The 14,219-nt window shown below is 45.6% G+C and overlaps 1 protein-coding gene across 11 annotated transcripts in view; it reads left to right on the top strand.

Moving 5' to 3' along the window:
- Positions 1-14,219, top strand: part of PTPN14 (protein tyrosine phosphatase non-receptor type 14) — a 149,699-nt gene that overhangs the window by 68,492 nt on the left and 66,988 nt on the right. For all 11 annotated transcript variants that reach the window (XM_036342258.1, XM_036342259.1, XM_036342263.1 and 8 more), the window contains one exon: positions 3,823-3,992. In XM_036342258.1, the coding sequence (XP_036198151.1) occupies positions 3,823-3,992 (170 nt within the window). The remainder of the gene's footprint in view (positions 1-3,822; positions 3,993-14,219) is intronic.

The raw sequence follows: 14,219 nt of genomic DNA, 5'->3' as shown, positions 1-14,219 counted from the left end.
GGCATGGAGAAGGTTACTTTGAGCATAGCTTCACTGAACAGTGTGCGGATGGGGAGCTCATGAATGGACTTTGCTTTTTACTTGGCAAGTGAACTCAGCACTTGTAAAATTAGGTTGTCTGGCTGTGAGTAGGTAGCAACTGGGTCCGATAGGTTACCTGTCTCATCCAATTCTACCCTGCATTGGAAACCTCATATTTTGAGTAGTTTTCTGTAATTTTTTTTTTGGGGGGGGTAAATGCATAACGAGTCACCCTGAAATATGCTGTGTCCTATGGAAAAGGATGTGTTGGCAACAACAACACACATCTTATGCCATGAATTAGGGTGTGTTTTTTTGCATTAGAAGTGGTTTGCCTTGTTATTTAGAGTTCTGTGCTATCCATGGTGGCTCAGCCCTGTTACCTTACCATGGTTTCTCTTGTACCTCATCATCCCCCCTTTCAGTGTATGCACCTGTGTGTGCATTTATCTGTGCATGTGTGTGGGTGTGTATGTGTACTCGATAGAATATTCTTGGGTGTGTATATATACTCTGTGGAATATTCTGTCTCAGGTTTTTCTTTGGGAGGAGATCAGGTCTGGTTTAGCGATTGGGTGGATGGGAATGAGAAAAGGAAATTTAAAATACTGGCCTTTATTCAAGCATAGGAGCAGGAAACACATTTTTAAAAAAATTTCCTTTTGAAAAATCCATCATAGCCTGTGAATGCAGTGACTGAGGGCCCTTTATAATTTGAATGTTACTAATCTGAGCGAGTGTTATCCTCTGAATGAAGTAAGGTCCATCAATTATACCCCCAAAAGTCAAGACTACTTTTAGCGAAAGACACTAAATCATGGGCGGCCTGTTAAGTAACTGTAAAGTTTGCCCTCCCTTTCTCCACCCATGCTTATAAAAGGGCTCTTTTCCAACTAAAATACTTACTCCATAGCACATTACTGTTTACATGTATTACCTCATTGATGCTATGCAGACTCGCCGCTGGCCGTCCAGAATACCCTTCTGTGGCCCTGCGCTCCGTAACAGAATTCAGTATAATGCAGAACCGCCTTGGATCCTTTTGCAGTTTGTGAAGTACCCAGGTTCCCTCACATTAAGATTCACCTGAGCCTCCATCATGGATCTCCCAGGACAGCATCCGCGTGATGTGCCAGGGTCCCGCCAACATCCGTAATGAGACTCTCAAGAAAACCCTGTGGGAGCCACTGCTCTGTGACTATTATTTTTTCTTACACATTTTACTTCATTTGTGTTTATTCATTTTTAGAGAGAGAGGAAGAGAAAGGGAGAGAGAGAGAAACATTGATGTGAGAGTAAGACATCGGTAGGCTGCCTCCTGCATGCCCCCGATCGGGGATCAAGCCTGAAACCCGGGCATGTGCCCTGACGGGGAACGGAACTGGCAATCTCTTGGGGCACGGGATGACCCCCAGCCACCTCAGCCACACTGGCCAGGGCTCTTACACCTTTCAGATTTTTGTGTGATGGACAGACAGGCTTCCCAGCTTTGACTTGGCTTGCCTTTTCTCATGTAGTTCAGACAACTGCCGTTTGCTGATTCAGTGGTTCATGGGGTAGCCAATAGTGCTGATGAACAAGATTCTTGAGGCTTGCCTGCTTTTCTTCTCAGTGACGATGATGGTGGCAGTAGCATCAGCAGCCGCAGAAGACACCGTTTATGAAGTGGTTACTTAACAGGTGCCCCCCACAGGCACGGTTGGTCGGCGTCACCGCATTTGCACCCCTAGGAGCCTATGGGTGAGAGGCGGCATCAGCATCCCCATTTTACAGATGAGGAAGCTCTGAGACGTGAGGAGGCCCCGGAGCTTGGCCACCGCCCCCGAGGCAGTGAGGGCAACAGCTGGGGTATGAGTGACTTCAGAGCCTGTTTTCTTCAGCTCAGCCACATTTCCCTGCCTCTACGTCAGTGGTTCTCAACCATCTGGCCCTTTAAATACAGTTCCTCATGTGGTGACCCAGCCATAAAATTATTTTCAAGGCTACTTCATTATTGTAATGTTGCTACTGTTATGAATCGTCATGTAAATATCTGATATGCAGGATGGTCTTAGGCGACCCCTGTGAAAGAGGGTCGTTCGACCGCCAAAGGGGTCGCGACCCACAGGTTGAGAACCACTGCTCTACTTGGAACAGCTCACAGACTCCCCGAAGCTGGGAGAGGAACCATAGGGTCGGAATTCACTCAAGCCAGTTTGTCTGAGTCGATAGAAGTAGAATCTTGGCTCCGTTTGTTGGTATTTCGTTGCTCAAGAAATGCATAGACTTCTGGTGTGAACTTGCCCTTTGGGACAGTGTGGAGGAAATTGGACCAAATTGCCGCTCCCACCTGAAAGTATCACTTAAAAACACCCTGCAGAGGTTTTGGGCCTCTAGCTGTGTGGAGGCGAGGCCAGGTCTGGTTTTCTCGTAAAGTCAGAGTCAGAACTTTCCTGTAGATCTGGGTAGCACTGTGGCACGGGTGAGCCAGTGTGGAGGAGGGGCGGCCAGCTGGCGGGGAACATCTGCACAGGAATGCCTTTGGAAATTAAACATCGTCCTGAAAACATTCTTTTGAAGGTAGGTTTCCAGGTGTGCTGTACAGTATTTGAGGCTGTAATTGAAATAGAAAAGAATGCTTCCAAAGCAGTGAGTGATCTGTTTTTTTGGTGATTGTTGTGCTAATCCTGAAATCTGAGCATCAATTAATATGAAGACATGATCGGATGCCTGAAAGCACCCGTTTTCATCATTGAGCCCGTCGTTCAAAACTAAACTGGGTGAGGCTTCATGTCCAAGGCTGAAAAATCTCACTTTCATCTATCAAATCCCACCATAATCGGCCAAGAACAGCCACCGGGGGCCCCATGGCAGCTGCGAAGAGGAGACCCCACCACTCTGAAAGCTTGATGTGGAGGAGAGATTTGCTGCAGTTCATGTAAAATGAAGTGGTCGAGGCAGTGTGGTTTAAAGGACTCCATTAAAGCTCCAAAGGAGAGAATCCATTTTCAGTTAAAATCTGGGACTGAATGGAAATATTCCACACTGTGGACGCTGGCCGTGGGCAGAAGGCTTTGTCCTAGGACAGAGGTTCTCAACCTGTGGGTCGCCAACCTGTGTGTTGCGACCCCTTTCACAGGGGTCGCCTAAGACCATCGGAAAACACATATATAATTACATAGTGTTTTTGTGATGAATCACTATGCTTTAATTATGTTCAATTCGTAACAATGAAAATACATCCTGCATATCAGATATTTATATGACGATTCATAACAGTAGCAACATTACAGTTATGAAGTAGCAATGAAAATAATTTTATGGTTGGGGGTCACCACAACATGAGGCACTGTATTAAAGGGTCGCGGCATTAGGAAGGTTGAGAACCACTGTCCTAGGAGTTGAGTAATCGGTTCCTTTGCAGCAGGTGCAAGGACTGTGCTTGCCTTGGCTGGCCTGTTCCGTGTGAGAGCACGAGGCACCAGGAGCCACGGGAAAAGTCAGCCTTGAGATCTAAGGAAAGCGTCGGCGAGGTCCCCACCCTGCACCACCCCCTCTCCCTGACATGGGTGCATCGGCACCCGCATAGACAAACAGCAGCCATGGGTGTGGATACTGCCTCTGGGGACTCAGTGTCGATCACAATACATGTGTACATGTGGTTTCTTTTTAAGTCGTCCCAGCGTCAAGAAAGTGACAGCTGAATGCTTGTGTATGGGCCGGGGAACTGAGGGGGCCGGGAGGCTGGGAGCCTCGTTTCCTGTGTGGTCTTGGGAAGGCCCTTGCGAGCAGGAACTGATGTTGTTTTGCCCTTTTATCTAGACGCACTACTTTGGCCTCTGGTTTCTCAGCAAGAGCCAGCAGGCACGATGGGTGGAGCTGGAGAAACCGCTGAAGAAACATCTGGACAAATTCGCTAATGAGCCTCTGCTTTTCTTCGGAGTCATGTTCTACGTGCCAAATGTGTCATGGCTTCAGCAGGAGGCCACGAGGTAGGTGCATTTTCCCCGGATTCCGTGTCAGGGCGTGGCTGAGCGGCGAGGCTTCTGATGAAGGACATGAGCTGGTGGTTGATCTAGGGTGCATGCGTGTGTGTGTGTGTGTGTGTGTGTGCGTGTGTGTGTGTGTGTATACAAGTGCGTGTGTTTAGTGGGCAGTAGATGGGGATTCTTTTCCAGTTGCTTTTCAGCTTGAGAATATTTGTTTGAATTCATGTCGCTAACTCCGACTCAACTGTTCCCTACAATGCTCGTAAGACAGCAGTGATCCTGAATCAGGTAGAAGCTTGCGTCTAGCAGCACGGCAGTATTCCTTGGAGGCTGTGGGGAAAATATGCTAGAATCGAATAAAAAAAATGAACCTCCTATTTACTGGGTAGTCCACTCCTTCCCTCAAAATGTCCCCAAACAAAATGTACCTTCAGACTTTGGATTTGAGGATTGAGAAGGTCACGGGAGATGGGAGTCGAGTTGAGGAAAATGTTGAAGGGGCAAGAGTTTGGATTGTCTGAGGGTGAATGAGGGGAGACCCACCCGGGGATTGGTCCCTTCCTCCTGCTCAGTGGCTGCTTAACCTTGGAGAGAATCACCTGCCGTCTTTGAAGTGATATTTCCCCTCATCTGTCAAGAGAGGGATTTGGATAAGTTCCTCAAGTTCGGATAGTCTGCGATTCTATGAATGATGCAAATGCATTTTTGTTGGTGGTGGCATAGTTCACTTATTGGTAAGAGTTTTCCATTAAAATGTCCTTGTTGGGGGGTTAGCTCGTCAAATGGTTATTTGCAGTAATAAAAGGCATTGCTTGAACTCTCTGATTTTTGCCTTTTCCCCGGATCCTGGCATTCTGAGTGCGTGGCAGCAGTGCCAGTGACATACTGAGACGAAGGAACAAGCGGTATTCGCCTCGATGAGTGCATGTGTGGCTTCTTAGATTTGAACTTTCTGAAATAGAATGTATTTGACATTTTTATATATACATTTTGAGGTAATGGCTTCTTTTTTTTTTTTTTTAAATAAAAACTGTTGTTAAGTAGGTGGTTTTTCTGTAAACAGAGGGCATGAGATAGCTCACAGTCTGACCCAGGAAACCTGTGTTCGGTCTTTCAGGTGCCATTCGTTTGAAGCACTTGGTTGTATACTGCCATCCATTATTTTCAAGTTATTTCACTTTTCTAAGCCCTTTCTGTTTTTATTAAAAATATGTTTTTATTCATTTCAGAGAGAGAGATAGAAACATCAATGATAAGAGAGCATCATTGATCAGCTGCCTCATGCACGCTCCCTACTGGGGATTGAGCCCACAACCTGGGCATGTGCCCTTGATCAGAATCGAACCTGGGACCCTTCAGTCAACAGGCCAACACTCTATCCACTGAGCCAAACCGGCTAGGGCTAAACCCTTTCTGTACAAGATGATTTACGCCTCAAATGTGGAAGGTACCTGCTGGCTTATGAATCCTTGCTGAGTACTTACACAGTTAGGAACATAGCATTGGGTTAATAAGTACTTGCCAATTGTGGCTCTCGGACCATTAACTGCAAGGTAATGAGTAACAAGACTGAAACACGGGCGATAAATTAATGCCTATTGAAAAAAGGCATCCGTGAGAAAAAAAAGAAGTGCTGCTACTTTAGACAGACTTATTCTATAAGGTCTGTTGTTGCAGAAGAACAGTTGAAATGGCGAGGGACTCGGGCATTGTGCTTTATGAAGGTAAAGAAATCAGTTTGTTTGGAAAAATGAAGACTTGTGAGGGTGTGGTGGCTGCCCTGGGATATATGAAGACTTCTAGGGAAGGAATTCTGTGTCCACTCTGGGACACAAAATTAGGGCTGATAGTGAGTGAAGTTCAAGGAATTGAAAGACTTTGGTTACTTGGCTCAACATAAGAACATGGTTTCTAATAGCTAAGTCCATAAAAACGTGGAACAAGCAGACATATAGAAGGGCAAGGTCCCTGGTGTCTGGAATTGCTGGCACAGAGCAGATAGTGATGTGGTGTCCCTGGAGGAGACTGCCACATGAGGTAGGATGTTGGAATAGACTAGTTGCTTAAACAGACCAGGACCTGCTATATCCTAATTACCCAGAGTGTTTATTATACATATGGATTCTAGGGCTGTACCGGAAGTCTGCGTTGGAGTGTCTAAGGCTGGGGATCAGAAGGATGTATTGTTTAAAATAATATTCCTCAGGTGGTTCTGGTGTTCGTTCATACTTGGGAATCGATACATTAATTAACCTCTAAAGTTCTTTATAGTTTTAGATTTTCCAGGTAAGTAAAATTAACGCTGCATTATTTGGTTGTCAATATGTGCATTCCTAAGCTGAAAACAAAGCAAAAAGTGTTTAGATCTCAAATTTGAGGTAAAGAGTAAGAGTTGTTGGTGGTGCTGGTTATTGAGGCTGGGGATGAGGGGGCACGTTTTTCCTTTTCCTTTAGAATTCCTTTTTGCTCAGTTAGCTTGGTCTGTTTAAGATGAAAGTCGCTAAGGAGGGACAGTGTTTTCCAACACAAGTTTCTGGAGCCAACTCTATTACTGTCATTTGCTCAGAAAAACTAACAAAGGAAATAATGCAACACTTTGAGGACACTTTTAGGCTCGAACATTAGAACTAAACTATGTAGATTTCTGATATAACCTTTGATGGTGGAGGATGCTTAAAGTTAGGAGCTGGGTTAGCATGAGGAGGAGGTTGTGTGTGTGTGTGTGTGTGTGTGTGTGTGAGTGAGAGAGAGAGAGAGAGAGAGAGAGAGAGAGAGAGAGAGAGAGAGAGAATGAGAATGAGTATTTCAGGAATTTGTGTTGCCCCCAGGTGCCTTAGAACTGGAATGCTTCAAGGGGTGTCAGAGCAAATCAAAGACTTAACCTGGGGAGATGGAGAAATAAGAGAGAAAGATTGTAAGTACAGAAAGGAAAAATTTATAGAGGGAGAAAGGAACGCAGAAGGGACTAACATACACGTGGGAAGGTTGAGGGCCACCGACAGTGACTCAGGCGTGATTCAGTGAGACCTACCGTGGGTGGAAGGCACAGAGACTAGAGTATAAAGAAGACATAGTTTGGACAGAATCGCATCTTTAAATGTTCAGGGTTTCTGGCTTTGGTGTTAGAGGCCAATAGATGAGCTGAATTCAAGGTGAAAGTCATTAGGAGCCTTTGTGCGGGTGGGGGGGGGGGGGCGGAAATTTGAGCAGTTTGAGGAGGTTTTAGAAGCATCTGGGGTCCCATCTGAATGTTGAAGCTCCTGAGGCAGAGCAGCCTGGAGGAGCAGTGGTGGGGCGGGGTTCCCGAGGAATCCTCACGGGAGGAGGAGGGTGGTGACTAACTCTGCAGCCATCTGCTCTTACCCCAGTTTCCAGGCGGCTCAGGTGGGAGATGGGCTTTGGCATCTGCGAGCACCTGGGAGTGGCCGTGTCTGCCACCAAACAGTTCGTCTTTGTGATGCCCACAGAGAAAGATATTTGCATAGATTAGAAATAGAAATCTGTCTTTCACTGTGGGCAAACCCGTTGGAGGAGGCAACCCTTCAACCATCTGTGCTTAAAAAATAAGCCTTTGTCTGGAGCCAACCAAACTTGTTTTCACCCAACACATGTTTGCAGTGGTCTGGCTCCCTCTCTTTGAGAGGGAAGCAGGTTCTATAGAATTCGTCAGGACCAGCATTTCTCCTCTCTGAAGAGGGTTTATTAGAAGTAAACTGTTTGTTAGTTTGATGTGTGTTGACCCATGCATATTAAGACACATAGGGGTGAAAGGAAGTTATAATTAAAAGGCATGTATTTCATTTCTTATCCCCAGATAATCCCACCCTTGAAAGCTTGCAGGTTAATAGACTATACAGCCCTGACCTGTGTGGTTCAGTGGTTGGAACGTCGGCCCGAGCACCTAAGGCTCATGGGTTTGATTCCTGGTCGAAGGCACATACCTGGGTTGCAGGCTCGATCCCTGGTCCTGGTTGGGATATATGCAGACACACAACCAATTGATGTATCTCTCATCTCTCTCTCTCTCTCTCTCTCTCTCTCTCTCTCTCTCTCTCTCTCTCTCTCTCTCTTCCTCCTTCCCTTCCATTCTCTAAAAATCAATGGGAAAAATATCCTCAGGTGAGGATTAAAAACAACAACAAACAATGGACTATACAAAACAACACAACAAAAATTTGCACATGTTGTTGGCTGCAAACTGTTTAAGAAAGCAGTGGACTTAATTGAAATGATCAAGTGCAGATATTTTTTTAAATTAAAAAATTAAGAAGCTCTGTTTTTTGACATTAATTTTGACATACTGTGTCTCATCTCCTGGATATAACCTTTGAAGAGCAAATCTCTTCATAAGTGAGGGAAATTGGCCAAGATACTATGATTGAGTTGGGCGAGAAATGAACCACTCAGGCCCTAGTTTTAGGTGATAATTGAAGGAGAAGACAAAAGATATTAAAAGGAGAATACACATAGGAGTACACATACAAGGAAAAAGAAATCTCTTGATATTCTCACAGAAGTGTGAAGAAACTGGTGAAAAGGACACCCTCATAGACAGATGGAGGGTGAGTCATGAAGCCATAGGAATCCAGGAGATTAAGAAGAAAGTTTGTTAACCCCACTCCAAACTGTAAGACACATTACCTTGGGGCTGTAAAAACGTTCGTTTTCCCTAAACCTTTGGTTAAAATGACTCAAGGGATGGGGCCATCATAGGTTTATTTATTTATTTTTTATTTTTTTCCCCACTTCGCTTAGCGTCTCATATTCTTTTTGCCAGCTTTTCTGTCGAGCCCAGGGACTCTTACTCGCAGTTCATCTTCCCCTGACTCAAAGGAAAGATTTTTGTAATGTGTTTTAATCATTTGCATAGCAACAGGCTCATTATAAACACATGGTTTTCAGCTTTTTCTGGACACAGAAGGAAAAAAGATGGCTTGTGAGAGGTGGAGAAATTCTTAGTCAAACAGAAGGATACTTAATAATAGCAAAGGGAAGCCAGGGAACTCCTGGCCAAGATCACTGCTTTGAGTTTAGCTCTGGGCTTTCTCCAAGTCTTTCTCCAGTTGAGGAAGTCCCTCTTGAGGTGTTTTGTGTGTTTTTTTTTTCCAATATGAAAGGGAAAACTTCTCAACGAAAAAGTAATTTTCGAAGAGGGAATCTAGGCTTCAGAATTTTAAGCTGCTGACCCCATGTGCGCGTGGTTTGAAAAAAACATCTAATCCTGGGACATTTTTCTTGTACCAGAACGTGTTTGTCTTTGCATTGCTCACTGTGGAATGGTATGTTTGCCTAGTGCAAAGGAGCTTTTCATGGTCCCAGTGAGGGCAGATAACCTTTCCTTTTTCTAGGACGGGCTTGCAGCCTGGAGTTCGGGGGGTGGGGGGGGGTGGGGGGGAGGGCTGCCTGCCCTCTTTGTGGGGAGCTCTGTATAGAAGCAAAGCAGCAGAACCGTGGCTGTACCCTGCGCAGCCACTCCACTCGCCGAGGACAGTCCCAGCGCCCTCTCGTGCATCTGGCCAAAAGCCCTGGTCTGCAGGACCTGTCCCAGGCTCCCTCCATCTAGTGCAGCCCATAGATACGTGTCAACCTGTGGGTCGCGACCCCTTTTGCGGTCGAACGACCCTTTCACAGGGGTCGCCTAAGACCATCCTGCATATCAGATATTTACATGACGATTCATAACAGTAGCAACATTACAGTTATGAAGTAGCAACGAAAATAATTTTATGGCTGGGTCACAACATGAGGGACTGTATTGAAAGGGCCAGAAGGTTGAGAACCACTGATCTAGTGGGTGCTGCCCCCGTGTTTTCTGTGCATCTCCCAAGTCTGTGCTAGTCTGCTAGGCCAGGCTGCCTCCCACTCATTCCCGGGAAGATTTAAAAAAAATGCTTAATCTCTGTATGGGATTGTATGGGGACATTCTTCACTGTTAAATGTTGTTCCTGTCTGGGAAGAACTCACTGGAAAGGTGTCTTTCCACATTGAAAACTGCACCATTAAGAGGGTGTGTGCATCTTTTTGTGATGGTGAATGGCAAAGGAGTTAGGTTCTTACATTTTAAGACTATGATGGAGGCCCCTATTCTTCCAATTACATTTTTGGGTCAAATATATATATATATTTTAATCCTCACTCAAGGATATGCTTTATTGATTTCTAGAGAGAGAGGAAGGGGGGTGGGCGGGAGAGAGAAACATCCATCTGTTGCCTCCTGTATGCGCCCTGACCTGGGATCCAACCTGTAAACTTTTGGTGCGTGGGACGGTGCTCCAACCAACTGAACCACCCAGCCAGGGCCCAATGGCATACTGATGGTCAAGCCAGAAGAGGTGAAGCCTAGCATCCTCATAAAGGCCAAAGGGTGTTTTGAATATATACATATTTTTAATAATAGGTTTTAGGATGTAGTCCAAAGCCCACACAACGGCTTTCTTCACCTTTCCTTTCTTGCGAATACCGGTGCTGTCCCCACTTCAGCTCTCGCCGTCTGCCTTGAATGCCGTTGGAAATAAGTCAGCGTCCAACCAGTGTTTACTGTCCCTTTTAGAAGCTCTAATTATGGTAATGTCCCCATTTCCTTTTACAACACCATTTATTCTGTTCCTCCTGTTCTTTGAGTTCTGTTATTATTTTGAAATGCCATCTTCATGGCTATTTAAAGTGCCCCCGTGGGCTGGGAACTAGGGACTCCCTTCCAGCCCCATCCCAGGCGGCCGGAGTTCCCAGGGAGGATAGAATCTGCTGGGAATCGCAGATCCTCCTCCCCAGCAGCTCCATCTGGTGAATGGGAGCTTGTTCTCTCTCCGCTGGTGACTGAGGACGCGGTTGTTCCTGCCGGATAGCGGAGATATTTTAAGACGCTGTTGATACGAGGACTTAATCTCCAACATGATTCTGCGTGGTTCGTGCAATGTATGATGAGATGACAGAGGAAAATGGCTGCCTGTGAGCCTCAGAGCAATCTTGGAGGCAAGAAGAATGGCTTGCCCGCAAGGAGGTTAGTCGGTGGAAATGGTAGCCGCCATCCACATGGCTTTTGATTTCAACCTGTATTAAGCAAGGTGGGCGTTTCGCTAGTCAGCAGGAGGGGACGAATGAGCAGACTTCAGTGCTCTCCCTGCTCCCCCCAAGGGCTGGCTCTTCAGGCAGCTTTGATTTCGTGTCTGAGTGTTTGATGTATTGGAGACTCATTTGAGTTTGTCCTTAAAGGTTATTGGAACCCAGGGAGCCCGGCAAGCGTCTTCCAGGACCTGGGCCAGCTCGGTGGGCCGAAACCCGGGCAGTTAGTTGCATGGAGTGCCCTGCGCCCGGCTGAATGGTCTGCTGTGGCCCTCTTGAAATTCTTAATAATTTTTGCACAACAGACCCTACATTTTCATTTTTCACTGGACTCTCCAAGCATCTCTGCTTGTGTTGTTGTTGCCTTGTGAGTTGCTCTCAGCTGGGTGGATCTGATGGGTGCGATCAAAGAGACAAAGTAAATACGAAAAGCCTGCAGGGGAACAAAAGGGAAATTTTCCCTACCTATGCAAATGTGGAAGTAGATACGTGGCCCTAGTAACCGCTCCTGGACCTGACTCACTGGAACATCCTACAGAGTCTGGGGAGCTGTCACAAGATCAATATAACTTCCTGTAGGGAAGCCGATTGACTCGCTTTCTCAATCCTCCACTAGGATTTCCCCACGTCTTACTGCGAAGAAGAGGACCGCGCAGAGTGTATACCTGTCTTAATTAAGCCAAGAGCACGCCTGAGTGCCAGGCCTGCTTCATGGTGCAGGCCTTCCAGATGCATGGAGCTGCTGCTTTTCTCCCTCCTGCCCCTACCCCCACCCCCCAGGAAAAAGCTACAGTTTGCAAAATATGCAGGGAAGTAGGGAGTTGTGTAGGCAACCCACTGCACTAGAGCAGTGAGGTCCAGACCAATAAAAGGAAGTTAACCTTTAAACCTAACCTGGGTGTTGCTTTGGTATTCGTTCCCTTTAGGGGAGAGAAAACAAAGAGTGAAATAAATCAGTATCCTGTAGGACTTACTACCAGTTGACATTATTCTTCAGGTGCCCTGTCAATGAAGGGAAAAATCAGAATTTCACAAGGGAATCATGCATCAGGGGCATCGTTTATGTTTCAAAGGGCGCTTTCACGGAATGTTTGGGTTTTCCATGCATCTGACATTTGATTTTCACCCTTTATAAAGCAAAATATACTTCTGTTTTAATAAGTAAAGCAACGTTTTTTTTAAAAAAAAATTAGGTTAAGTAGTACTTCCGAAAACACCTTTGCCTTTAAAGTGTTAAAATGATCTCATTTCTAACCAGATGGTTAGTGTGTGTTTACTAGTATTTGATGATCTATTCTGAGCTGCTCAAAAGCAGACAAAAATCATGTGTTGCTGTTGAGCCATTCTGAAAATAACAATTTCTTAAGCCAGGGTATTAATTTTATCCACGTGTATTCCTTGATTTACAAAGATACATTCATTTGTTCATTCACTCATTCATTAATTCCAAATGATTTAACATTCGACCCATGGAATGATAAAGATTTGTAGTAGAGCATGGATTAAAAATGTAGATTATTCTATGTATGCAAAAGCTGAGTAGAACATGATGATCCCACACAGCCGTGTTTACCTTCAGCCGAGGGATGGGGAGAAGGGAAAACAAACAGGAGCTGTTTTGTCATGTCGAAGCACGCCAGCTGTGCTTTCTGATTTTTTAAAAGACACCCACTTCCTTATAAGGGATTCTTAGAATTTGGAGGGGTATCATTATAATGGGTGGGATTGGGAATGGCGTGTTAATTTCAATAATGGATTAAAAAAAAAAAAAAACCCCACCACACCTTGCGGGGAGGGGAGGCACAGGGAGTAGATGTAGAATTCTTTGCTCCCCGTTATTCCTGGAATCTCAGTGCTGGGGCCTTGAATTGGAGTGAAGTGGGTGGGGACGGAGGAGGAAATGGACAGATGTGCTGCGTATTCCCACATGAAATTGGTCCACGGTGCTGGAGTGGCAGCAGGAGCTGGAATGCACTGAATCCTTTTTCTGTGCGTTCTGGTGTGGCTGTTGTCTGACCAATACGAGACCTAACGCTCCCCAGCCTGAGGATATTATGATTCTCTGTGGTTCTGTGGAAGAACTACATTCCATCACCGGGCGCAGTGTAGTAATAGTAATGATGGTAGCGGCCGGCATTTCTGTGTAGCTGCCGCACTACGTGTCCTCAGTGATGTTCAGTCCTCACTGGGACCCTAGGGAAACAGGGTGGGCACTGTTTTTATTCTCTTAAAAAAGGATTGTTTTTGCCCAACTGGTGTGGCTTAGTGGTTGAGTATAGGCCCATGAAACAGGAGGTCGTGGTTCAATTCTAGGTCAGGGCACATGCCCGGGTTTTGGGCTCGATCCCTAGAAGCGGGTGTGCAGGAGGCAGCCAATCAATCAATGATTCTCTCTCACCATTGATGTTTGTATCTCTCTCCCTTTCCTTTTCTCTCTGAAGTCAATAAAAATAGTTTAAAAAAAGGATTGTTTTTTAAAAAGAGTTACTCACAAGTAGAGGTTTCATCTATTAAATAAATGGAATCTTTTATATTATGTTGCCAGGGAAAAACATCCCCCTGTACCCCCTCTAGCAAGTTTAGATTCTGTTGAAGTGCAGAGGATTTCAGAGGACTAGAGTACCTGTAAAGTCAGATTATAAACTGGTCCCATGAGGGCTGATTCTGGTCTGTAGGTGGTTTTGTTTCCCCTGGACCATTTTCAAAGACTTGAATTTGGATGCTTCACAGAGAGGCATATACTGACTAGTTTGCCCCACGTCCCCAACGCCCTACAGTGATGCAGTCAGCAGCATTTACTCCTCCCTGAGGCTGCATGGCCCTGCGGGCATTTAGGTGGTGACCTCGGACACCTGCACACATAATTCGAAGTGCTTCTCAGCCCTGGATCAACCCATCCCTCACTGGCTCCATGAGATTGATGCCCTCAGAGTCCAGCTGGCTTCAACAGCCGCCCACAAAGACTGTAGATGGTACAGCTGGATGTGTCATTTCCCTTAGTCCGTTGGAAAACTTTGCTTCTATGTGAAATCACTGCAGAGTGCCCAATGACACATCCCTGTACTTTATGTGGCAGAGATGTGGCTCAGGGTTTTCAGATTTCCTCTTGATTTATGTCAATATCTGCATCATCTCTGATTACCTATGAAAAGTTCCATCCACCAGAGA

This window comes from Myotis myotis, unplaced genomic scaffold (genome assembly GCF_014108235.1).
Source record: "Myotis myotis isolate mMyoMyo1 unplaced genomic scaffold, mMyoMyo1.p scaffold_m19_p_18, whole genome shotgun sequence".
Taxonomy (NCBI): Eukaryota; Metazoa; Chordata; class Mammalia; order Chiroptera; family Vespertilionidae; genus Myotis; species Myotis myotis.
The sequence above is the reverse complement of the archived record's forward strand: the minus strand, read 5'-3'. Positions and strand labels throughout refer to the sequence as shown.